Source organism: Polyodon spathula, chromosome 3 (genome assembly GCF_017654505.1).
Source record: "Polyodon spathula isolate WHYD16114869_AA chromosome 3, ASM1765450v1, whole genome shotgun sequence".
Taxonomy (NCBI): Eukaryota; Metazoa; Chordata; class Actinopteri; order Acipenseriformes; family Polyodontidae; genus Polyodon; species Polyodon spathula.
Window position 1 is genome coordinate 65535670 of NC_054536.1, and position 26982 is coordinate 65562651.

Consider the following 26982-nt stretch of genomic DNA (forward strand, 5'->3'; position numbering starts at 1 on the left):
CTCTGGCCTATGTGGGTTAGAGAGGCGAAATTGTCGGAATCTGTTTCTCTTCAGCATTCTCCTGTGGACCCAGCTGGCCAGGTGTTCAGTGTGTTAAAAGCAGACACCTGCAGGGCAAATCTTTGTCCTCATGGACAAAGCTTGCTGACACTGGCTGTTGAGCTGGGTGTAAACATGGGATATAATGGTTGTGAGATCGAAGGACGCCCACTGACCCTCAGTTTTCCTAAGCTCTTATGGGAAATAATACGATGAAGGAATTGGGCATTATAAATTGGGAAGAAAAACATGCTTAAATTCGTTATGCGTGCATAAAGAATCATATTTATGGGTAACTTGCTTTTAAAAAGAAATTGGTTAATAAAACAAACTGGAGGACAGTGAAATAAGACTGAGAGAGAACTTTGAGTAAACTAATGTCTGAAATCTGGCATTTGATCATAGTATTTTACTTAAATGTTTTGCTAATAATTGTGTTTTTGGTTTCTTTTTTGTCACAACATTCTATTTCAGGCTCTTTCTGTTAATAGTCTTATGTTTGTTTTGATTTAGCAAGCTTTGGAGAACAGTGGTCTGAGTGCTATTCCAGTACAGTCCCATCCTCAGAACAGCAGTGGGGCAAGGACTCTGGGGTCCCAGATCCAATCCCAGGATGCTTCCACCTGTGCAGTACCAGCTGACCAGCTGGACCCAGACAAAGAAACCAGCACAGAGAAACTTACCAGGAAAGACAGGAAAGGGGTCTATAAAAAGCCCATGCAAATGCCAGGTAATATACACATTAATGCCTTTAATGTGACAAAAGAAATCAGCATTCAAAGTAACAACTACAAACAAGGTTTGGATCATATATCTCTGTCAGCTCAAAAAGCTGCACCCTTAGTTTCTACTTTAGGGCAAATTGCCATATCTGGACAATATCGTAATACAGGGCTTTTCAACCTTTGTTTGGCACTGTACCCCCTCTGTCGGGAGGTTTCAGCTAAATTATCCTTTACCCTTTTCACTCACTGAATGGTACCACCGTTGTAATAAAAGGCAGAATAATCTGGTTAACACATGTCTTTTTTCCCCCCATTTATTTAATAAATAAAAAGTCTGGCACTGACACATTGTTGAGACAGAACCAAACAGGAGGCTTCATTTTTAAAACTTAATTACAAGTCTTTGGATGCAAATAATTAACAGGCAGTATTTAGGAATCTTTGTTAACACTTGTATTCGCTTTCTATTGGGAAAAGTCATTATAAATAATACAAAATAGTCTGCATTGTAAATGTTTTTCACGTTACTATTTACTTCCCACGTCAGCATAATTATTTGTGCCGTTTTAAAATGTTTACAGTTTCAAAAACATTAACCTCAAGATAAAATTATAATTACTAACAATACACTTTTTGTTTTTTAATTCAATACATCATAAAGTGATCCAAAGGGACTCTGTATAACTTTCAATCGCTTTGCACATTCTGACTTTTGTGTTTTCTTTCATTTTTCTTTTGCAAGTAAGAAATGTATCAAACACTGAAAACATATTCAGCCAGCAGCTATTGCTGTTAATAAAATGCATGTCAAATATGAATATTGTGATGACGATTTATATTTACCAGAAAATTTATGCTTCTAAAAAACGCAGAAACTCCGCTTAACTGATACGGCAAGTTGAAAACAGCAAAGATCATGAGAAGCACAGAGCACTCTCCAGGCACAATTGCTAGATGCTTCACCCATATATCAGAGTGGAAATCCACGCTATCGAAATCAGGCGTGCGTACAGGTGGAAAATGTGGACATGCTTGATTCTGTTTGTTTGTGTTTTTTTCCATTAGTAGTTCACTTTGAGTTGCTAAACAAAGATTAAATAAGCTTACACCTTGGTTTAGAGAATATATAATACCGTTAAAAAAAAAAATCAATTCATAATCAAGATATATAGTATTATTTTACAGCAATGCACTGACATTTCTAAACTTGCAATTTATCATACTTTTGAGAGCAAATCTAAAACATTTACGAAACACATTAAAATTAATTAGCAAAAGCTGTTAGCAATAGTTTAATAGTGGTTTGATGTAACAGTGCTTTCATTTGCATCTCTGTCCCATTTAAATTTGAAACACAATTTATGGTGTAACTAATTTCATTGCTAGTGTGACCTGACATGGTTATAATCAAGTGTCAGATATTATAACTGTATAACCCAGAGCAGTTATTCTGTTTTTGTGAAGTTCCAAAAACAAGGAAAATGTAGCTTTTAGAGTTTAAATCACACCTGAGATTGTTACCTGTATACTGTGGCTAATCAGACTTGTTGTATTAAACCTGGAATAGGGGAAGCTGCTATGCAATTCCATCCCTGAATCATCAACTAGCTAGTTTTGTGTTTACTTGTTTCACTTGACTTGTGTCCTAGGTTCTATCCGGGAGGAAAACGGCATCCGGTGGCACGTGTGTCCTTACTGCTCCAAAGAATTTAAGAAGCCCAGTGACCTGGTGCGGCACATCCGCATCCACACGCATGAGAAGCCATTCAAGTGCAAGCAGTGCTTCCGTGCCTTCGCAGTCAAGAGCACACTCACAGCTCACATGAAGACACACACTGGCATTAAAGCTTTTAAGTGCCAATTCTGCATGAAGTGCTTTTCCACGTCAGGGAGCATGAAGGTCCACATGCGCCTGCATACAGGTACGAACAATTCAGAATCGTATTCAGTGCCGTTATTATGAGGTAAGACATCTTACTATACTGGCTAACTTAAAACTTTCCCCAAAGACAATTTAACTGTGGTGACATAGGCCCTCCCCTTCTCCACCTTTGCTTTGATACTTGCCTAACTTGTAAATAAATTAGACACTGCTACTTGCAGCAGGGTTCATGAAGCAAACACAATACCTACTTAACATTAATCGGGTTGAAATGCTGCTCTCTGATTGGTCAATCACACGCTCCACCAATTAAAAAATGTCACAATATCACCATGGCTGGAGCCTCATCTTACAAAATAATAATAATGAAATATGAATCCGCTAACAGGTAAACAAAAACAAAAGGGAAATTCAAGAAAAAGAATTCTCCAGTAAAATTTAAATGTAATAAAAATACACATGGGATTAATAGTTATTATTACTGTTTGTAAAATAATAACTACTGTATGTCACAGACACACACACAGCACAACTCCTGAACATTATTTTTTTAAACAGCAGAAGGACACACCAATGAAGATCATTGAGTGTAAGTGCCTAATTAGTATGTTAGTAAGTAACATTGATAATCGTTGTTTTATAATCGAATGATGTTACTCCAGGGTGCTGTGATATGCTGAAATAGGCTGTGGGTGGGTTAGAGGCTTGCCTGCGGCATCGTATCTGATAACGCCCAGAGCCATTGTGTTATTTCAGCATGTCACACCCTGTCGATCCATAATTCTTAGTTGTTTACTATAGTATATTGTAGTATTATATTTATTATACTGTAGTAAACTGGTGTTTTGGCTAATACTATAGCGTGTCCCAGACATTTGTTACAAATCCTAGAATCTGTTTTATGGTTAAGGAGGGTCTACATCACAGCTTGGTCTAGTTGTGTCAGAAGTCCAGGACAATAAATCCCCTGCTGTGGACTAAAGGATAGGATTTGTGGAAAGTCGTTCCTATGAGGCTAGTTCAGAGCTGTGCGCTGCTGTGTGGATGAACAGGAGTTCAGGCTCCAGTGCTGTAAATCTTGCCCCTTTCATGAGCACCACATTCATTAAAAATGTCTTTGCTTGATGATTGGATACAAGTTGTGTCCATAATGGTGCCATGATTTGCCAAAAAGTTGTACTACCTTTACTCTTTCTAAACCTCGTGGGTAACATTTAGAGAAGATTTAGAGAAGCCAGCATTTCCTTTAGTGTTTTATTGAAAATGAAGTCTTGTAACGTATAATATCTTTGTATGCTAGGTGTACAGATTAATTGTAATCCATTTAAATTAATACAGGTTAGCAGACAGAATACTAAATAGAAGCTACAGTTCCTCTAAAGAATAACACTCCCATCTGTACCTTTGCTGTTCAGAAGATGACTGTAAATCCTTATCACATTGTGCGCTTATTTGTATGGTTTTCTATTCATTGAGTACATATTTATTTTTCAGGCTTTTTTTATTTCTGAAAGTCAGCACAAGTAACACACACATACATTCAATTTAAATTTGATTATTTTTAAACTTAGAAGAAAATGGAACTGTTGATAAGACAACATGACATTGTAATTAACTCAAATACATAAATAAATCATGTATATGGCAGCACTGGAGACTAAAGGCTCCTTTACACATAGAGCAGGGTCTAGCAGTGACATTGTGAACTTCCCTATACTAGCTTTTCTATTTGCATAGTGACATTTATCCTGGGTTGTTTGGTGTTCTTGTGATGTGGACTACTGTCAAACCCTTAGACTATCAAACTCATTAGTCACATGTAAGGATATCTTGTTAACCCTTTTTTTTATTTTTACCTGGCCCTTGCTATATAATAGAAGGTTAGAAACATCTATGAATGAGGGAATAAAAGTGAACTGAACAAAGCTGGAAGGCCAATACGCTATGAGGATTGATACACTGTCTGAAATGGCTTTATTGCTTTTATGTTGCAAAATCCAACTATAATTGTTTATGTTCAAAACAAAACAGTGTTAGCTTTATTGGCATGTATAGGTTCAGGTATGGCATACAGCAGGCATAACTGGCACTGAATCAAAGATCCTCAGCAGTCTATACTTTTATTTATGTTCTTACTCACTTTGTGTTGGAGGTATAGCTCTCATAATGCATACACAATGCAACACTATACATGTAATGGTCCTGGTCGTGATGACCTATGTTGTTAAAATAGAACAGGGATTTAGGGAGCAATAATTTATACCAGTACTGCATCTCCAGCCAAGCCCCACCCCTTGTTCACTGTGTTTTTCACATACCTCTTTATAGACGTGCATACTGATAAATCCTCTCCTGATCACTCGTTTTATCACCAAACTCCTCAGTATTGCGATCCAAGTCATTATTTTATTACTATAACATCTCAAAAAGCTCTACAAATGTCAGTGATATTCTTTGAGAGCTGGATGGGGAAGCAGTTATCTCCTTTGTTATGTTATCCGTGTTATCTCTGTAGTGCAGGTGCTATCTGTATTACTCAGACAAGCCTATTTTTTCTGCTTCATTTGGCTCCTATTGCTCTCACTCGGCTATTTGAAAGGTTTTCTCGGCTTTTTCTGGAGAAAAATGACTAGAGACCTGTGCTTTATGTCTTTTTGATGATGTCGGACAGGGTCCGACATCGGACTGGAAAGGGAAAATTGTAATGTCGGACATGGTCCGACATAGGCTGCAGCGGGTTAAACCCCTTTCACACTGGTACTCCTAACCGGGTCCCAGTGACCCACGTTTACATGCTTTGACCCAGGTTGAGCGAAACAAAATGCTTGAAGGCCGTTCGTGAGCCGACCCAATAACAAACAGCCACACCTGTGTGAAAGTTTCAGTTCTGCAAGGAACGTTTCTGTTTATTTTGTTTAGCAATATTTTTGTTGCTTGAGAGACACCATGAGCCATATTGCAGCAGGGATGAAGAAACATTTTCTCTAATTAACATTTGGGCAGACAGTTCAATCCAGAGAAGCTTGGATGGAAGTGTCTGTAACAAGCTGCTTCCGGGGCATTGGTACGTACATTGTTTACTTGCGTCTGTCACCCAGGTCAACCCTGCTTTTATCAAAAGCAGTGTGAAATGACTTACCTGACCCAGATGACACCTGATCCTACCTGGGAAGGTTCTGACCCGGGTAGAGCATGCATTTTAAAACTTGTAACTTTGAAACTGGGAATATTCAAGGTAACTCCTTTTTCATTTTGAGAATTTCAGAGGATTAGCTGCTCAGAGCAAGGGAGTCACAGGGGTATTCTATTAAATATAGAAAAAAGATTTACATGAAAACTTAAGTAACACAGAGATTTGAAATATAAACATTTGATGAGTGTTTCTTTTAAATTACACTGTGTTTTTTTTTTCTTTTTAAAGGTTTCAAAGATCTACATTTTTGGCTGCAGTTATTTCTAATGCAAGAGGCATCATGTTCTGAATAATGAAATCACTTTTTAACTGATGACATTCTATGACATTTAATTCCACTTTTGCTTGTAGATTAGAATTTGCTATAGTAATTAAAATTAATGTTACAGTGTGTAATTCAGCAATGAAGCAAAACTTTTCAAATGGATGTAGAATTGTTTTAATTATTTAGATCTTTGAATGATGTCAGCAGTTCAAGTGATGAATGTACATTTATTACAGTACACTTAGAACTTGTCAGTGCAATTAGTCATCTGTTGTCATCAAATCGTGTATTGAATTTTATTGTTTGCACCCTTTAATCATTACTTTGCAGATGACTAATACCTATTTAAATGTATTTCATTAGCTCCTCCTGATTTTTTTTTTTAAAAAGCTTCCTAATCTTGTACAATACCTGATGCACCTCCTAGTAGTTTTGTCTGTTTCTGCTGTCATTATAAATGAGTGATAATCAAAAAATGTATTGGCATTATTACCGTGATTACTGGACATTGTGAATAAAGTAGAGTCCATCGCTTTTTAGTATTTTTATTATTAGCCGGCTTGGTCCCAGGGGACCCTCACCCTGTCAGTGCCCCTTTAATATTATTGAGCAGAAGATCTTTTTCTACCTTGTTTGTTTTCTGAATTGCTGCTTTCTGATACCCTATCACTTCATGTGCAGCAGCTTCACTCCCATGTATTAGGCCAGTACAAGAGAATGAGGAGCTGTATTTATCTTGCACAACAACCTCATGAGAACTGCACTTTTCTCGCCATCTGCTATCTTGTAGAAGGATTCTGAATGCCTAGGTAAACACACAATGGTCCCTACTACTGTTTCTTCCCTCCCGTACCCTTTGAGGGATATGTGTAATTAGAAATGCATTTTCAATTGGGAGAAATATGTTAGAAGTGCATCTCAAAGTGAACTTCTCCGGCTACTGAAAATGCTTCTTGCTCCACGCACTTTGTGCATCAGTAGAGCTGTCTTGTTTCTTATTTTATGCCTATTTTTGTATAATGCTCAAATCCACGTGTTCTGCATTACTGTGACTATGATATCATGTACCTAGTTACCTATTTTTTTCTTGAATTTCCAAGGTGTGAGACCATTCCCGTGTCCCCATTGCGAGAAGATTTTCCGTACCTCAGGGCACAGGAAAACCCACATTGCTTCCCACTTTAAGAATATGCAAGCGAAGAAACAGAAATACCCCCGGAAACCTCAAAAAGTACGAGTGGTGAAGAACAATCTCCCCGTACCAGATGTTCCTCTTCAGGAACCCATCCTCATCACTGACTTAGGTATGTGTGCTGTATGTAGAGAGAGAAAGAGATTATTTTTTGGTGGTCAGTGGGTTCAAGAAAATGACAAAGAAGTAATAGCGTTCTATAATAATAACACATTGTTTTTTAGGTATTTATTTAATTGCTATTTTAGTGTACATTAAAGAGCTATATGTATATTGAGCTATATATTATATTACTGTATATTTGTGACTTTTCTAAGTTCTTTAATTCTCTGTTCAGAAAATATACATTTTTGGTTTTCCCAAAAATGTATTCTTCTGTCTGACTACACTTATAAAAGTTTACCACGGTAAAAGTACTGTATAGCAAGTGTAATAAAGCATACAAAAAATAGCAAGGTGTGGTAAAGTATATTGATAAACATGTAAAACCAAGGTAAACTGTGGTAAATGCATCGTATAACTATGGTAAAACTGCAAAAATACTGTAGTCGATTTTCATAAGGGTAACACCCCTGTAATTGACTAGTCTTTTTTATTGTGATTCTTTTTTGTATTCTTTTTATAAGTAGAATAATTTGAAGCCCCAGCTTTAAGACACACTTTTATTGTGGCTTCTGTTGTCAATACAACACAGTGCTTTAGGTTGACTTTTCGTAGCTGTGACGGAGGTGCCAGTTAAGATGAACACTTAAATAGAGGACCACATAGCCAGGCTCTGTGTGCAGATAGTGTAGTAGTCCATTCTGACTGGTTACATCATCCTTCCTCAAAATGTGGCACACTGGTCATAGCACGGAGATCCATTTTTTCAAAAATGCTCGATTCTGCCAGAATAAACCTTTAAAATAGAACCTAGATGTGCGGTCATATTGATATGTATGGGATCTTGAAGTGGAACTCTATGCTTTTTTATTATCAGAAACTTCCTAATAAATAAAATTGATGCATACTATACATAGACTTCTACAACAAGTATTGTGAAAAACATTTTTTTCATGTTCAGTGCTCCTGAGTGAGTAAAACACAATCTACCTTGCATTTATGCAAATCCAGCGAAAGGTTGGCTGGGCTAATGACACTGTTATAAATTACTCTGCGTTACTAAGATGTGGCACTTGATTGAATTCTGCTGTTATATCTTGGTTTCATCCTTTTGTACATTGTACTTGTTATATAAAAAGACTGCTCTGTTAACGTTCAGGAGTGCTTTGCTTATTTCACTCATAATGATCTCAGTAATAAACCTGCTCTTCCCATTATTCTGCCATCCTTATTTGTGGAATAACTGTTACTTCATTAAAATTCAATGATTTATCCTCTATATGCCTAAGGCTCAATCCAGACATAACGCTGCATGCAGGTACAAAAAGTTCTCAAGGGGAAAAGTGTTAGAAATACATACCATGTTGCAATAGATTTACGGTGACCTTTGATTTAATTCTTCTTTGTCACAATGTCAGTCATTTAGAATGCATGCTGCTGAGGTGATTTTGTTTGAAAAATACAAGCAATTCCATTCTCTAACATGAAAACCTGTCCTAAAATGATAAAAGGTTCAACAATGTTTTGTGTCTTTATTCCGCAGGTCTTTTACAAAACCAAAACCCTCGTAACCATTTTACATTCCCGTATTATTCAAACGTAGATAGTGAAAGGCCTTATAAATGCCCCTATTGCAACAAAGCGTACAAGAAATCCAGTCATCTCAAGCAACATGTCAGGTAAGATAACAGCAATAGCAAAAAGACTAAACCAAATGGGGTGTATCCTTAGATCAGGTTACTCTCCTTGGAGCAGTGCAATCATATAAATATTCTAGAATTTAAAAATAAGTTATATTGCTTTTATTGTATTGTTGGAAATGATATAGGCATGTCAACTATATATTTACAGTAATTTTAGATCATACTGGGATTATTATTATTTGTATTTCATCGTTGGTGTATCTTAAGTTAAAGAGCATTATCAAACATCAGAAAATGGGTTGCAGATTTCCTTTAACTGATCAATATGACGTAGCTAATCTCTGGCAAAGGACCTGAAATGTTATCTTTCAAACTATGTTTAATCTCTGTTCCAGATTAATCTGCTTGAAACTGTGTAACTACAATATTCATTTATGTAATTTTTAGCTTTTTTACAGCTTTTGTACACGCCTTCTGAATATTGTCTTTCAATGTAGACTATAGTAAAGTGCTTGCTTACTATCCTATGTTTTCAATCTATTTAAATTTAGTATATCAAATAGTTTAAAAAAAAAAAAGAATAGTGTTTGCTGTCAGTGGCAATACAGTAACTATAAAAGCAATAGCAATTAGTCTCCAGTTTGAAAGACAAAATCAAACAACTGGCTGCAGACTGATTACTTACTAAACATTTATTTCACCATCATAATAACAACCCAGATACCGTGGTCTCTTCTGTAACAAAGCAGAGTGACTTTGAATAGACTTTATGAACACACTGTGAACAAGTTATTGAATAAACAGCATGGTCAGCATTAACATATGTAGACTACTGGATATTTTTAACTACATTTTTTTTTTTTTTTTTTTAGGACCCGTTGGTTACTTAAATACTCCACAAATACACAAACCTGCTCTCAAATCCTAATTAAAAAATAGTTACCAATAATTGTATTATTTTACATGTTTTACAATTAAAAAGGTAGATAAAAACAAACAGTTCACAAACCATGTTTGCTTTTGTGTACAAGGTACCTGAACTGAAGAACAGCTCCATGTAAACAGCAGATTTTATTTATTTATTGTATTACGTTTTTTTTTTTTTTAGAAATAACCACGACACGACATTGTCCACCGTTGCAAATTTAAAGCTTTACAGATACAGCACATAACCCCGAGATTAACAAATATAGAAAAAACACAGAGAAACTCAATTTTAATATTGTAATGACCTCTAAATTAACCACTTTAACTGGGATATTGCAGCCTGAAGGTTACCAGACCACACATGGATTTCTGAGCAAACCATGCAATATTTAGGAGAATGTTTGTATTCATTAGCAACTAAAACTAGTGCTACATAAACGCGAACACAAAAACAATAGGAAAACTTTAAAAATTACTTTTTTTAACACAGCCATTTTCGAATAGAACCGTCATACTGTCTGGTGAAGCCCATCTCTTTATGTTAAATGTCCTCTCCTTCGACTCAGGATATTTTAACTGAACGAGGCAGGTCTTAACAGATGGTAAAGCCTTCTTAGGGTTCTATTGCTTAACTTGACAGCCATTGTTGTTAAATAACAGATATAAACATTTAGCATTTGTTAAAATGACAGCTTTTTCCATCTGCTGGTTTACACAGATGACAACCTATTGATATGACATAGTCAGAAAGATTCCAGAAAATGCAGGGTAGTTAGTAACCCTTTTGATATTTAATATGGGTTCTGTCTGCTTCTGAAACCTAACTGGTTTTATCTTGGGACCTGTTGTTTAAGATGATGGGCAGTTGTCATGGTTACTTACTGGCCCCTGCAATGTGTTACTAGCAAATCAAAATGTGCCAGAGTCAATGTAATCTTTTTTGCTGGTTTCTATTTGAAAACAAATGCCCTGTTTTTCTGTCATTTTGTAGCAGCCACAGGAGCACCCACCAAGGGGTCCCAACACCGCACTAGGGACACTGCTAAACTAAATTTGTAAATAATCAATTTACTAACAAAACGAAATCAACAGGTTTGTTGAATAAAGGTAAAGTGGCCAGAGATATCAACCGAGTGACAGAGGCAGAATAAAAGCCCAAAACATTTTATTACAATAGTCTGTTGTTACATAAAAATCGGTTCAAATAACCAGTAAAACCACAAAAAAAAAAAAAAAAAAAAAAAATCACAGTTTTAATAAGAGAAAGGCAGTTAAGTAAATAAAGGCATCTAAAAATACACTGTATTCAATAGGAAGGGTCCTTAGACCAGGATCTAGCAGCAATTGCACCTCTCATTGAGGGATGGTGGATAGATAGAAACCGATCTCCCCAGTAAGGATTCTACAATAAAACTAAATAGTTAATAAACACACACAGGGGAGCAACTGTATTAGAAAAGTCAGCAGCAATATACAGGGGTCTCCAAGGATTAAAGGTTAATTGAATGTTAATAGACTGGCAGAACTTTAATAATACTACCACAACTACTATGACTACTGCTAATAATAATAATAATAATAATAATAATAATAATAATAATAAAGACATATAGAAACACAACAAAAATCACAAAATACTGGTGCACTTAACCAGCTATAGTGTTTACAAAAGAACAACCACAATAATAATAAGAAAATAAATAACCATTTACCTTTACGGTGCGCTGAGGGCAAGCCCCAAACTGACCGACCTGCTTTAACAAAGAAGAAATGCCTCCCCCACCCGTAATTGCTGGTCAGCGAAATAAAATAAAAAGGTTTTCCCCTTTTTCAACCAGATGAGAGGAGAAGGACACAGCGTTTAGCAACAATAAGCAAATGTGCGTCTCTTAACCTGCCACTTTAATGCTTTGATCCAACAAAAACAAAACTTATGAGACCGGAAGGTAACCACACGTCTCTGAGCTTTATTTAATACGCAAGATTTACAAATGCAAGACACTTTACTTTTAAAATTATGCTCACACTGCTTTAACACTGCGGGATGCTGACAAAGCGCGTCTTCTGAACATTTCCCTCTGCAGCGGCACACCGAATACCTAGTCCCACAGCTACTGTCCCTTCTCTCTTCCCGTCTCAAACAAAGAAACAATTTAAATAAATAAGACAATTATCTAATTAAGCCACAAATAAATCAATTAATAAAACCACAAAAAAAGAACAGAAAATAGGCAGTAGATGTAGGTGGGATATGTACAGTGTATGAATTATGCAAAATAAGCAGCACTTCAGAACAGAATGTAGTATAATTTAATATTTTCTCCAGTTCAGTTACTGTCTCGAATGCGTAGTTGTAATGTGTTTTGTCAAAAAATCTATTATACTGAATGTTGTTATTCTCATAGACAATCATTTTTGCGCTTTTTTGGTATTTCAGCCCACATTTCAAAATAATAGCATTGTCAATGGACTGGCCAACTTTCTATTTCAATCACCCTGTTCTGACTTGGAATAGATTGATATCCCCACATAGGCTACAAAGTGTAAAACATGTTTTTTTTTTTTTTTGTAGGTAAAAAATGCAGTTAGTATATTTATTCTGAAACAAGAACAATTGTAGTATTGAAAAACCTTTCTCTCGCAATGCAACACATTAAAGGTGCAAGCTGTTTTTCAATAATACTATACATTAAACAAAACAAAAAAAAAAGCCAAGTAGTCGCGTGCAGGAGAATCCTAATGAAATGTAATTATTGAAAGAAATCTTATGCAAGACTCATGTTAGGCAGGTAAGTAATGGATATAGCCAGTTGCTATATTGCATATTTAATTAGTCAGTAACTTTTCCACCTCTCACTTAAATAAGGAGTGTCATTCAAATCATAGCTTTGTTAGGTTAGGGATTTATAATAGATAGAAGATGGATTGTTTTTTTTTTTATGTTCTGTTTAATTCTGTTTAACACATGTCTGCTGCACTCCTAAGAACTATTAAAGGCTTAAAAACATAAAATTTTTAACGAAAATGATTTATGACTAGAAGAAATATAGCGGCACAAAAAAGGGACATTTTATCCAGGCCATCATCACACGAGTAGAAGCATTGAATTTTTCAGCATTTTCCATTTGTATTGGTTTTTAGTTATAGAAATAATTGCATATAATGCACTCTGCATTTGAAAAACATTTTTCAAATTTAAAATATTATTAAAAATTAATCATGATACAGCTTTTTTGCTTCTGCATGCATGTCGCTCTCACATAGCCTGGAGTAATTTTGCAGTTAAGGGGACACTGTTCCAGAAATTCATGCTCTTATCACAATAAATACAAAAGGGTAAAAAAAACCAACCAAACAAACAAAACAAAAACAAAAAAACAAGGATTGCACACTGTTTTTTTGTGTAAAGAAAAAATCTGCTGTGCTTTTCGTCTGGATGTTGTGTATATTATATTAAGCTCTGGGGAGCTGACCTTGTAACAGTAATTCTAACAAACAGTGAAAATCAAGATAAAGCTTGTATTCATCTCCCTGATGCATTATTGAACATATTAAGCATAATAATTGAACAAAATGAAGAAGTAGGCTTGCATTCCCTTAAGACTTTAGTTAAAACAGCAAACCTTACCACAGGATTGAATGCTACTTTGTGGAAAGCACTATTTAATCTTTCTGTCTTTCTCCAGATCCCATACAGGAGAACGGCCATTTAAATGTCTCCAGTGCAGTAAAGGGTTTGCATCTTCAGGGGTGCTTAAAGCTCACATTCGAACACATTCCGGACTCAAGGCCTATAAATGTTTGATTTGTGACAGCACTTTCACCACCAGTGGCAGCTTAAGGCGTCACATGGCAACCCACAGTGACCTACGACCCTACATGTGTCCTTACTGTCAAAAGACTTTTAAATCCTCCCCAAATTGTAGAAAACACATGAAAACACATAGGTAGGTGGTCATCATCGGCTATTTTAAATTAATTAAAATTTAAAGCAAGTAAAGAAATGTAAAAAAAATCCTGTAATAACTACCCAATGCTTTTCTCTATGTGATTAACAGGATTAGCTTTTTTTTTTTTTTTGTTATTTTAAGCCCTTCAATTGCTGGGTCTTCAATTAGCTTTCAATTTATATTAAGTTTCTGTTTAAGTTTTAAGTCATGAAACTCCACTGGCACCTTTGCCTTAAAAAAGGTTTTGGGAAACTACATACTAAGGTTTCTGTTTCTGCTCCTTATTTAGAAATAATCTCATAGAAACTGAAAACCAGATAAGACCTTAAATATATGAGCTCTGATAGAATATTATCCTGGGGTGAAAAGTGCCCCAATTAAGCCATCTGTGGGGGTCTTGACCAATCCACATACTGCTTAGCTATTGTGATCAGAATACGAAACAGTACTGAGAAGCATAGTTGAGAAGGAATCAAAAGGAATTTAATTTTAACCATGTGTTGTATATTTATTTATCTTACCATCCAGATACCAAATTATCTTATGCTCAATTTATTTGTCTTCCTATATGATTTACAAATATTAAATACAAAAACCTTTATTGCCTTGTAGTATTTTTTTCCAGTCTTTGTCGTTTTATATTAGAATTGAATTGGGTCTTTCAGCAGGAGCAGATATGGCGGTATGTGCCAATCTCAGTGACTTCTTAATTTGTTCTTGCAAAACAGGTATGAGCTTGCACAACAGCTCCAGCACCAGCAGCAGCAGCAGCAGCAGCAGCAGCAGCAGACCTCTCTAGATGACCCCATGGGGCAGCAGGCTGTCACTTCTGAGATGCAGGTTGAGATCGAGGGGGATGAACTGCAACAGCCGAATTCTGTCAGTACTGAGCAGCAGGCGATGCTAGGCCTAAGTCAGCAGCAAGTAGTTGGTGCCCAACAAGCTGAGCTGGAACAGCAGCTTAATGATCAACCACTGGTGCAGGATGAAGGTAATCAGGAATCCGTAAAGGTCACATTAGATAATGCTTAATTTATTTATAAAAATTACTTCATGAGGGACACAAATCAGAGGCATGTATCTTAAAAAATGTCTGCAAGCGGCACTATACATTTGGTCTAGAAGGTGGTGTGACCTAAGAAAATCTATTTTATTTTTAATGAATACAATATTTAATTGATCTAAACAGTGGTGGATCTATATAGCAGCACTTAGATAATTAACATTTATGCTATGAAAAATGTGTGTAAAATTTGTCAAATGCCAAGTTCTATTTAATGACTTAAACAATGGTGGTATTTAAATCTACCACCATTTAGATCAGTGGACTTGACCCCAGTATGTTTCCAGATACTCAGTATCTTGACTTGGTTTTAGCCATTGACTTATAATCCTACTTCAAAACTTGAAAAGTAACACCCTTGGATGGTCTGGAGAGCACTACTGACTTACATTTCTGAGACTTCAAAGTGCTGCTACAGGTTGAAGAAGCAATGCAATGCTGAAATGTTTATCTGCTGTTCTTTTACTGAGCCAGCAGGGGTGAGTAGGAATCCCATGAAAACATTGTGAATCTTGCTGTCGCATAAAACAATAAGGCAGATTAAGCTATTCACAGTTTTACATATAGCTGCCGAAATTATAAAAAACTGAAAAGCAGACTCATAAATTGAAAGTTTTTGGTAGATGTGCAGAAAGGAACAACTAAACTTTTTTTTTTTTTAAATATATCATCCATGTAAACAAAAAATACACATTTGTTTTACAAGGTTTTGGAAGAAGATCATAAAATAGTCCAATTGCTTTCTGATCATCAGATGTTTTTTGGTACAGTGTGGTAAAAATGATTACACACGTGTATATTTACTAGATGGAAAATGGTTACAGCCAGCATAAAAAGAAGAAAAAAATCTAATTTCGCTGCATTCTACATGTACATAATTCACCATGTGGGGGAAAAAAAAAAAAAAAAAAAAAACATGTTCAAATTAAGCTCTGCCATTGGCCTAGTCTTGTGGAGTTAACATCCAACTCAAAACCCGCTGAACACAATTTTGCAACTACACAGGACATTGTTGTGTGTAATCTTTTCATCACAGGTCTCTGCTGCACTAGGAGCATGCTGCTGTCTGCCTTAACTGTTTTTTTGTTTTGTTTTTTCCTATGGTGCTTTGTTTTTTAATCAATCAGTATTTGAAAAGGTATGCATATTACCCAAGTTAAAATCTGAATATTGCACCTGTAGATTCAGAGTGAAAGGTACTCAATGTTTATAGTACTCCTATATGTACACATAAATTATATAGTAGTCAAATTTAAATGTCGTCCCTGCAAGGGCCGGATTAAAGGACATAGGGACCCTTATGTAGGGGGCCTTATTCGTATTATGGCAAATGGCTTTATTGGTATATTGGTTTATCCAACCCTGTGTTGGGGACAGAGAGTGTGAGCGGAGCGAGCCAGTTACATATGGAGCTTGATAGTTGCTAGAGCGGAGCAGACATTTCCAGCCTGCTCTTTCACAGCACTGAGAATAACTGAGCACAGTTTTATTTGTCTTTAAATATATGTTCAGCCATGAGTTTGCACACACAAAAAAACCCCAACAAGGTGACAAATACAGATGCAGTCACTGTAAAGTGTGTTCCATCATGCCTGTGCATGGTAACCATTCATTTTACATTTTCAAACCAAAATTAGGCACTTTAATGTTTTGAAGACTTGAGAATTACATTTAAAAAAAAATAAAATCCAAGATGTTACAACAGTGGAGAAATACAAATAAACAATGACACAGTTAATTGAAAAATTGGGTCTTAGTTTGATTACCATATCATCATACATAGCATTTGGGAGACTGAATATTTTCTTATCATTGGATTTGCCTCCCAAAGCAATGTATGCAGAAATAGCTCACCGACAAAGAGGAAAACACACTGAAATACAGTACTTCTACATGTGTGCTTACAGCATGAAACTTGCTTATACATTAGTCTATATGGAATATGCATATGCTTCAAAGACAATGCTATAGAAGTCGAAGTCGCTATTGCTTCCAAGTACAAAAGCTATAATCAGCAGTGTCCGACTGCATAAGAAGCAATTTGGATCTGTATGCAGAATCAATGTATAAAAAAACAAGCAAAGAACCAAACTATATTCAGTAGAATACTGTAAGAGGACACCACTTTTTTAACATGAGTTTATAAGGTTACTAGCGTCTGTGTAACATATACTTCTATGGGATTTTTTATTTTTTTTCCTCATTATGAATTGGGAATATTGTCAAATTACTAACATTATCTGCTTCTCCCCTCTCCCCCCTGGCATGCATGGCTAGATACGTTTGTGACATCCCAGCATGCTCTTCCACAGAATATGAGCCAGTTTGAACAGCAGGCCATAACCCAGCAAGCCTTTGACCAGCAGGGACTAACACAAGGTAACTCATGCACATTCAGCCTCATTGCACATTGTCACATAAGACCTTTACCATGTGTGTTCTCATACATGGCTCCTTTAGCCATTTTTTGCTAACCTAAAAACTAAGTATGCTACTTCTTCTTTGATCTCACATACTGCTGTAAAAACCTTTCTATAAGTCTATTTTCTACTTATTTTTAGAGGGTCCTAGAAAGGGGGGGAGTGACTTATACACCGGTGTGACCTATAGGCCTTTTCCTGAAATTGTTGTCTCAAAAAAAAGGGGGTGGGGGGGGGGACAACTTATTTTTTTTTTTTTTTTTTTTTTTTTTTTTTTTTTTTTTAAGAAAGATCACTAGAGAATCCAGCTGTATAGTAGTAGATTGAAAGAATTGATACAGTTTATTAGATCAACTACGAAATCACTAGCTTTCAGGACCTCAAATGTCTTTTATTTAGGTCGTGTGGCCCTGTTTGTGGTTTGGATACATTCATATTACTGCAGTAGCTCAGGAATAAAATATTGTAGGATTGTGTACTCCCATTCATATATGTCTTGAATGTACAGTTTTGAAATAAACGCATATTATAGTAAGCTTGTATTTTTATTTCAAATGTATATGCTGCTACACTTGGTTAAAGACATCTTTGTTTGCAAACCCTGCTTTCAATTTGTGTTCCACTTATTTGGTCATTTTCACCTGGAGGGTGAAATTGTCCCACTCCATTAATGGTTTCTTTCCTGTCATTAACCAACCAGCTGCTTTTCCTATTCACTGTCAGTCAGTAACATGCTATAACCCAGAAGAGACTCTCAGAGGTGAAGCGGCCGAAGAAGTGCAACTGCAAACAGATAACCCAAGAATAAGGTGTTTAAAGTTTCCTTTAGCCTACAGTAAAACCAGATATCAAACAAGGAAAATACTGGAGTGCTGTAACGTGTTTCTTTCAAAACTGCACATTTGAGATCTCTTTAGCTAGTGGGTGCAAAACAGGTAGGATGTATGATTTATTTTTGTTTAAAATGGTGCCTGGGATTGGCAGAGTGCATTGTTAAATGCTTCCATTGACAATTGTGAAGATACCTAGAGATGTAGTTGCACCAATATGATTGGCTGCAGGTTGGCACACGTAACATTTGCTTTCTAATGCATGAGCCTGGAAATGCTTTGCCAAAAGTTCTACTTGTAGAGTACCTCAAACTATGAACTCAGTTCATCCGTGTCAGATTTTACTAGCTATTATGAAGCCTTGAAGAGTATTACTCAAGAAAACCAGCGTCTCTGTTTGCATTGGTTTGTTTTCATAACGTTTCATTTGCAAAAGTTCAAAAGATAGTATTGACTTTTAAAAAAATGAGCTATTGACTGAAGAAGCAAGTGAATTAAACACAGGTTTTGTTGCATTTTTGTGTGCAGAGGGAGATCTAGTAAAATGTTTCCTATGCTTAACGCTTATATGTTTTCTAAAGCAGAAACTAAATCCATTTTAAAATGTTGCCACCATATAATTGTGCTGCTTATTTCTTAAAGTACAAGCTTCTAAGATGATTTCATAATCATGTATGGTCAAAATGGACAGAGCTCAGTCTACTTACCGTTTACTGTATTTATGAATTGCTAAAAATAAAGAAATACAATATTTTCAATCAAACTTTTCTTCTATCGTCTGCTTTTATAAGTGATGGAAAGTAGACATGCTTCCATTTTCAATCTCAGTTTATACTTGATTTCATCCTATTATTGCCAAACTGTGCATCTCATGGGATTGAAGTCTTTGTATTGTACTGCATGCTCTTCACTAGGACATGACAAATTAAAGGGTTCTTTCTCTCACTATTAGTTTTCTGAAAAGTAGTTTCCACTTCTGATGTAGACAGTAGTTTTCACCACCAAGTCGTCTTGTGTTTTAAAGTAATAAAGCATATCCCTCTGCTTTCCATCTCCATTCTTAGTTTTAGCACAATATAGCATATTGGCAGCATCGATCAGAACTGCCAAACATAAGTTTGAAGTACAATTAATTTACTGGAAGTGACATTTAACAGCGTTAATCAAACTTAATTTTTCCATTAAAGTTTCTTGACAGGTTGACTTCAGTGGTACGTACACAGTACATGAGCTGCAGTAATAAGTCTGTATGGGTAGCAGGGCCAGATACCTAATTTTGAGTCTGAATTTCACCAAGCCTAGCAATCTGAATTTTGTATAGATTTTACACATACAATTATATGTATGCCTTTTCTATAACTACAAATTACATTGAAGCATTCAATTACATTTTCATCAGCTAATATAATAATGGTAAATATAATGGGTTTACTATTCTTTTGGAAACAGACATGCTGTAACTTTCTGTACTCCGCAGGTTTTACAATAGCTGATGGCTATAATCAGCAATCACAGTTTTCAACAGTGCAGCAGTTACAGGACTCAAGCACACTGGAATCTCAGGCCCTGTCTTCCAGTTTCCATCAACAGAATTTGCTTCATGTGTCCAGTGCTGAGGTGGTAAGTGAAATTATAAGAAGTCACTTTAACACCATATACACAGCATATTCAAATATTTAGCTACAACTGTATTAGAATGGGGTCTGTCAGTTCTTAAAGAGTAAGTCGCTTCAAATTACATTTATGTTGATATATTGATATAATATGTGCAATGATTCTGAGTGGTTCTTATTGAAATTCCATAATCTTTTTTTTTTTTTTTTTTTTTTTTTTTTTTTTTTTTTTTTTAATTCTTTGAGTCTGTGCTTTGACTGTAGTTCAGGCTAAATCTGACAAACAGTTTTTATATTAATAAGCACTATCAGCATTTCTTTCTCCAAGGTTAATTTAAGTTAATTGTTTCACAGACAAGTCGACTTCTTCAAGAGCCATCCCGGAGTAATCTTCATCTCCAGACAGATAGGACAGACTTCCAGGAGGAAAGCGATGAAAACAGCCGACGTGCATACAGGTCAGTGCAGAGTAGCTCTGTGTTGTAACCTTTACCATTATAAGCTCTTTCATTTGTTAAAAACATAGATTTGGATGTTGGAATTCTGCTGATCACTCAGGCTTAATTTGGGGTTGACATGCTTATTTATATTAACAATGTTAGCAGTATTCACATGCTTAAGTTTAGAAAATAACAACCATTTTTGACAGCAATTAAATATCAAAATTATTCACAGCAAGACATTTTACTCACTGCTGTGAATCATTCTTCTTATAGCTTTCACTGTTGGGTAAAAGTATCTAATGTATACTGCCAAATTAGATTTTTATATGTATATATATAAGCGATAGATGACCGCAACTGGGGTTATGCATCCCGAGTAGTAGGTGAGGGCGCCAATGAAAGTCGGCGGGACAAAAACACGGTAGAGCACGTATCGAGAGGGCTCTTATCACTATTAGAAAACAATTAATTTCTTTATTTTCTCTTTTAAAAAAAAAACTTTAAAATTTATATTTACCTTGAACTTATGATATTTCGCCAGGTAACATTCCGCTGAGGAAAATAGTCCCTAACAGAATTAGAATAGAAAAACGACAGACACGTAGAGAAAACATTATTATTATTAAAATTGTTGTTATTGCTAACATATTTATTTATTGGGGTGTTACTCTTATTATAATTTATCTGGACATGTACAATTGTTGAATAGTCTGTGTTGTATTGAGTCTGACTCGAAACTTGTTGTTGGAGGGATGGCATCAGTCAAGCAAGCAGGGAGTTTTGAGGGAGGGTGTTTGTTTGGATCCAGCCGATGACAGAATTGTAGACCAAACTTGTCTTCCCTTGTTGATTTGCTACCCAGTAGCTGCGAATTGAGGCTTCATTACGGTGTCCTATCACAGACATGATTTCCCTTTTCTCTCTATATCAGCATCAGAAAGTAGCTTTTTATGTTATCAGATTAGTTGTAGATTAGAATGTTAAAGGAAAAAGCCGGTATTTATGCACAGATTGATTTTAAAATGTAATTCACAGTTAAGCAACATTCCAGCGGGCATCTATGCAAAATAGAAGCCTTCTAGATCTGGAAGCTGATTGGGTGTTCGCACTCCATCGTTTTGTATATATATAATATATATATACAATTAAACTTGTTTTATTTGCTATTTGTCATTTCCATCTTATTGGTTCAGTTTAATATGTAGTTCCCTATGAAAATTCCATATTTTTATTACTTAAAAATAAGTACAGCAGTTGTTTGCCTTATTGACGCACTACCTGTTAGCAACCTGGCAGCCAGTTTAGTTTGCTTCCGGTAAATGATTTAACACACTGAGCGTCACAATTTCTTTAAAATGTCTTTAACAAAAAGACACCAGCTGCATTAAATCAGAAATATTTCTGTTAAAAATCACATCAAGTTGACATTTTATGTGTCTGTTGTTATTTTTACATTTATTAATGTTTTTATTTAGTTTTCACTGATGGTAAAAATAGAATGTCTTTAAAAGGTGGACATGAAAATATTAAATATGCTACAATTTACCATTTGCTGTTTATCAGGTAAGCATTTAAATATTTAGGAACATTTGTTGTATAAGGAAAATTATACATTTTGAATGGGACAATGCCATTCTGTTTTAATAAATATTCTGTTTAGGGCTTCTGTTTTTGGGGTTGTAGTAATTGTATTTTTCAGTGCTTATTTTTATCTATTTTTGAATTTTATGTAAATTGTTTTTTCGGGGCTTTCATTTGAGATATACTGTACGAAATTAGTGTTTTCGGTTACTTTCCAAAATGCTTGAGCATTTTCTGTCAAAATACGTAGTAACTCGACAGTACTTGCACACTTAAATTGTACCTTCTTTTCTTTGCTGTCTTCCACTACGAAATCCATGTGGTCACAGGCATATTCTTCTGGTGTTTTTGTGTGTAGGCATTTTTGTTCATTTCGTCACAATTCTGTTTTAAATCCTCTATATTTTAACTGTAATACAGCTTTAAATCCCGCTAACAAGCTAACTCTTTTTAAATCGCGCAAGCGGAGTCTCCAATAGAAATTTAGGAATGTGCTGTCACTTAGTAGTTTGGGCTGATTTAAAGTATTCAGAACGAATCAATGATAGATACAAGTCAGGAAGGTGGGTCATCGCCCAGCAGCACTGGGGAATGTATTTATTATTATTTTTGTAGTAGGTTTTATTTTTTAATGGAAAAAGGGTAAAGTCAACATGAATTCATTAACCATTTCCATAGTTTTTTCAGTGTTTATTGGCTATCCACCAATTTCATCTTTTTGTATCGGAGTGTTTTATCAGGTTTTATCGGTTAAAGCTGAAAATCAGAATGCCTAATTATGTTTAATCGTGAAATATCTTTAAATACCTATTTTTAGACCGTAAAATGCTGTGAAATTAGCCATTTTCTACCATGATGATTACCTTAGGCTTTAGAGGTACTTAAACCTAAGAGTTATGAAGAGTTTTTTTTTTTTTTTAACTTTGCTGTAATTAAGCCTCAGAATCATTAGAAAGTGCTATATATTCATGAGTAATAGCTAGGCCGATTTACTTTTAAATGATTAAAGAGGCTCACGGAATCTGAAGAATTCAGAATAAAGTCCGAATTCCAGTCCCATTTCATGGATCTATATATCTGCTTTATATATCAGGTAATGTATAGCACCGAACTTTTAAAGCACGCATTTTATAGGAAAAGATATCTGCCTCTGTGTTGGGGCGGTGAGGAATTGTGTTGTGTGATGCTTATCACAGGTATGAGTGCTTGCTGTGGAAGGAAGTAGCTGGGTAAACTGGCCCTATACTAAAAGTGGTTTAGAAAAGGGTACTAACATCACATTGGAGTGCTCTGAATAAGGATGAACTGGGGATGTGATATCTCACTTTATTTATTTATTTATTTAGGGCTGTCACTCGATTTACATTATGGGCATTAGTTGAATAATTGGCAGATCTAATAGATCTTATAATTAGGGGTGTACCAAAATCGCGATTTTAGGGGCCAATGCATACAAACAAGTACGGAGAGGAAAAAAAAAGAAACCTTGTTTAAATGAACTACTACACAACGCAAGCGACGCAAACTACGTGTCTTCCTTCTGTAGAAATATTCTCCCTTTTTTATTCTTTCGCCATCATTTGTGCATTGCATTTAAGCAAAAAACAAACAAACAAAAAAGTCCACATATAACATTTACAAAAAATATTCTCCAAAGCGGTTAACATTGTTGTTTACTATTCAAATGACAACGAAGTTGTAATCAGCCTATGCGTGGATATTTACTGCTTTTCTGTGACCTGTACTGTGCAGTAGGGGGTGGGGCATTGTTTTGATTTAGGTTGCTAAAAATCTGGTTTTCAGCATGGAGGTAAAATAGTAGAAATGGACGACAAAAAAAGCAAAGTGTATTCAGCTGATTGTCTCAAGATATTTCCCAAAGAAACTGTACATACAGACTGAGGTAATTGTTTTGCATATCTCAATGTGTCTTTGGAGAAAGTACGATTGATCGCTAAACTGAGGTAGCTGTTTTTCATATCTTAATGTGTCTTTTGAGAAGTACGAGTGATCACTATTTAACTTCAAAAGGCTACTACAGAGGCTGCTGAACAGAACGTAAAATAAACAGCTTTCAGAAACCAAACTGGAAAGTCACTCCAGACAAAAGGCATTCTTGTCTGCAAGTTAAATCAGTACTAATAATCTAGCACAGCCACCTCGCCTCAACCTTACTTTTTCACAGACCTGAATAGCCACGTTCTCTATGTTTTGACTGTACTAATAAAATAAATTATTGAATGGGACGAATAACATGACCACGAACGTGCTGCATACATTGCCTTTATTAAAGTATGCCAGATACCCTTGGGTAACCAAGTTTTGGGGCTGTTTCTAAATGATTTCCACATCTGTATAACTTGGCAAAGCTTTACCATAACTTCCAACCAGTCTCAATGTATGGGCAAGTCAACTGCAGGGGGATGCTGCATGCTTGCTTTTAACAAATGACAGCACTGTTTTAGTAAGGAAGCAAGCACCACTATTATTAGGCATTATAGTGTTCTGAAATACCGTCTACTTAGGTTTATTTAATGTTTAAACAGGTCTGCGATGTCCGCGTAATGCTAATTTTATTCTGCAACCTACCCGTGAAAAATACGAAATCTACCGCTATTTAAGTAGACCCCTACTTATAATCAATAGAATTAAAATAAATAAATAAATAAGTCCAATGGGAATTTGGTCTTTTTAAATTATAATTTTTTTTAATTATTATTATTTATTTTTAGTAAATGTAATACATTTTCACAGAACAACCATTCATTCGGGCCACTGTCAGTCACATACCTGAAAACGCAAGTCAGCTCAGCTGCGTTTACCACTACAGCTATGTACTTGGTTTCCTGTACTTCTCCTTTTCATTACATCTAGCAAAACCTGAGACATCGAAGAGATTAAGGGGTAGATGTAGTAAGATGGGCTAGTCGCAGCGCAAACAAACCGCAGTTTGCATTTTCGTTGCAACAATTCGCAAACTGTACATTTTGTTGTATGTACTAAGAGAAAATATGTTCATAAAAAGAGCTGCAATATACTAATTTAAATATGTGTTGCATCTTCTTAGCGAGATCTCTAGCATAAATTGCAAGAGTCGTGTGACATTATTCAAATAAATAGCTGGAGTTGAGTTGTAGTTTGCTGCAGCAGAGGGTGCCCGAAGGATAACATCTGTGCATGCAAGGGTGAAAGAATCAAAATGACATAGTGTTTGTTAAATGTAAACGTCATTGATAAAATGGATTCTGTTCCGTCTTCATTGTACATATTTTAATAATATATACACTACTGGTCAAAAGTTTTAGAACACCCCCATTTTTCCAGTTTTTATTAAAATTTAAGCAGTTCAAGTCCAGTGAATAACCTGAAGTGGTACAAAGGTAAGCGGTAAACTGCCAGAGGTTAAAAAAAAAAAGTTTAGGTTACCAAAAACTGAAAAATAATGTACATTTCAGAGTTATACAAAAAGGCCTTGTGGCAGGCTGGCGAGTGGATAGAGGCCCAGAGACAGACTGCAGTTCAAAAAAATAACTATTTTATTATAAATAAACAAAAATAAAGTGCACAAGGGCAAAATAACAGATACTCAAACACAAATAAAGCAAAAACAAAACTCACAAAAATAAAGTTTCCAGGCTGGGCAATGCCTTCACTGGATTTAGAAAATTCAAAAACCACAAAACAAACACCAACCTGCTTCCTCAGCTCCCTCTCCAAATGAGAAGCAGAGGCCTCCTTTTATATCAGGTGGCTGGGCGCTGATTGATCGTTAATCAACTAATCAACCCCAGCCACCTGAACATAATAAACCCAGGCAGGTAGGGGAAGTTAACCCCATCCCTGCCAATTTAAAGGGCAGAGCTTTGCTCTGCCACAGGCCTTTTTCAGGGAACAAGTAATGGGTTAACAATTTACAGCTGTTCTGCAGCAATGGAAGTAAATTAAGTCATGGAAGTTGATCCTAACAATTCCTACAGGTGTCCCAACTTTTGTTGATTACTTACAGACCCTCTGTCTATAAAAGCAGTGTTGGAACAGACTGTGTTACTACACCCTCTTAAGCATTATTTGGACAGTATTGTACTGCAGGAAGTAGTATATTGCTAACATAATGGCAAGAAAAAGGCAATTAACAAAGGAAAACAGACGGACCATTATAACCCTTAAAAGTGTAGGTCTTTCCTTTAGAGAAATTGCAAAGAAAGCCAAGGTGTCAGTGAGTACGGTTTCCTACACCATCAAAAGGCACTTGGAAACTGCATGAAACTCTGACAGGAAGAGGTCTGGCAGACCCAAAGCCACAACAGAATCAGAAGACAAGTTTCTGAGAGTCAACCACTTGCGTGATAGGCGGCTCACAGGACAACAGCTTCAAGCTCAGCTTAACACTGGTCGAAGTAAGCAAGTCTCAGTTTCAACTGTGAAGAGAAGACTTCAAGCTGCAGGTTTGACAGGTCGAGTGGCAGTAAGAAAGCCATTGCTAAGATAGCAAAATAAGAAAAAGAGGCTTGCCTGGGCCATGAAGCACCGCCAGTGGACTGCTGAAGACTGGAAGAAGGTCTTATGGACCGATGAATCCAAATTTGAAATCTTCAGTTCATCACGCAGGGTTTTTGTACGCCGTCGAGTAGACGAAAGGATGGTTCCTGGTGTGTGACACCAGCTGTCAAACATGGAGGAGGAAGCGTGATGTTCTGGGGCTCTTTTGCTGGATCCAGAGTCGGCGACTTGCACAGAGTGAGTGGCACCTTGAACTAAAACGACAACCACAGCATTTTGCAGCGCCATACAGTACTCTCTGGTATATGCCTAGTTGGTCAGGGGTTCATTCTACAGCAAGATAAAGACCCAAAACATACCCCCAGGCTATGTCAGAACTACCTTAGAAGAAAAGAACAAGACGGTAGGCTTCAAATCATGGAATGGCCAGCACAGTCTCCAGACTTAAACCCCATCGAGCTGGTTTGGGATGAACTGGACAGAAGGGTGAAAGCAAAGCAACCTACAAGTGCAACACATTTGTGGGAACGTCTGCAACAGTGTTTGAAAGAACTTTCCGAACAATATTTGATTTCCATTGTAGAAAGAAAGCCACGAGTGTATTCGGCTGTTAT

At 36.0% G+C, this 26982-nt stretch overlaps 1 protein-coding gene across 3 annotated transcripts in view; it reads left to right on the top strand.

Annotated features, from left to right (window-relative positions):
- LOC121313325 (zinc finger protein 236-like) overlaps positions 1-26982 on the top strand; it is a 114228-nt gene that overhangs the window by 26746 nt on the left and 60500 nt on the right. For 2 of the 3 annotated variants that reach the window (XM_041245732.1, XM_041245731.1), the window contains exons 9-17: positions 553-769; positions 2414-2686; positions 7205-7408; positions 8942-9077; positions 13655-13915; positions 14647-14909; positions 17259-17360; positions 19709-19851; positions 20199-20302. In XM_041245732.1, coding sequence (XP_041101666.1) covers positions 553-769; positions 2414-2686; positions 7205-7408; positions 8942-9077; positions 13655-13915; positions 14647-14909; positions 17259-17360; positions 19709-19851; positions 20199-20302 — 1703 coding nt within the window. The remainder of the gene's footprint in view (positions 1-552; positions 770-2413; positions 2687-7204; positions 7409-8941; positions 9078-13654; positions 13916-14646; positions 14910-17258; positions 17361-19708; positions 19852-20198; positions 20303-26982) is intronic. The other variant, XM_041245733.1, reaches the window with a different exon arrangement.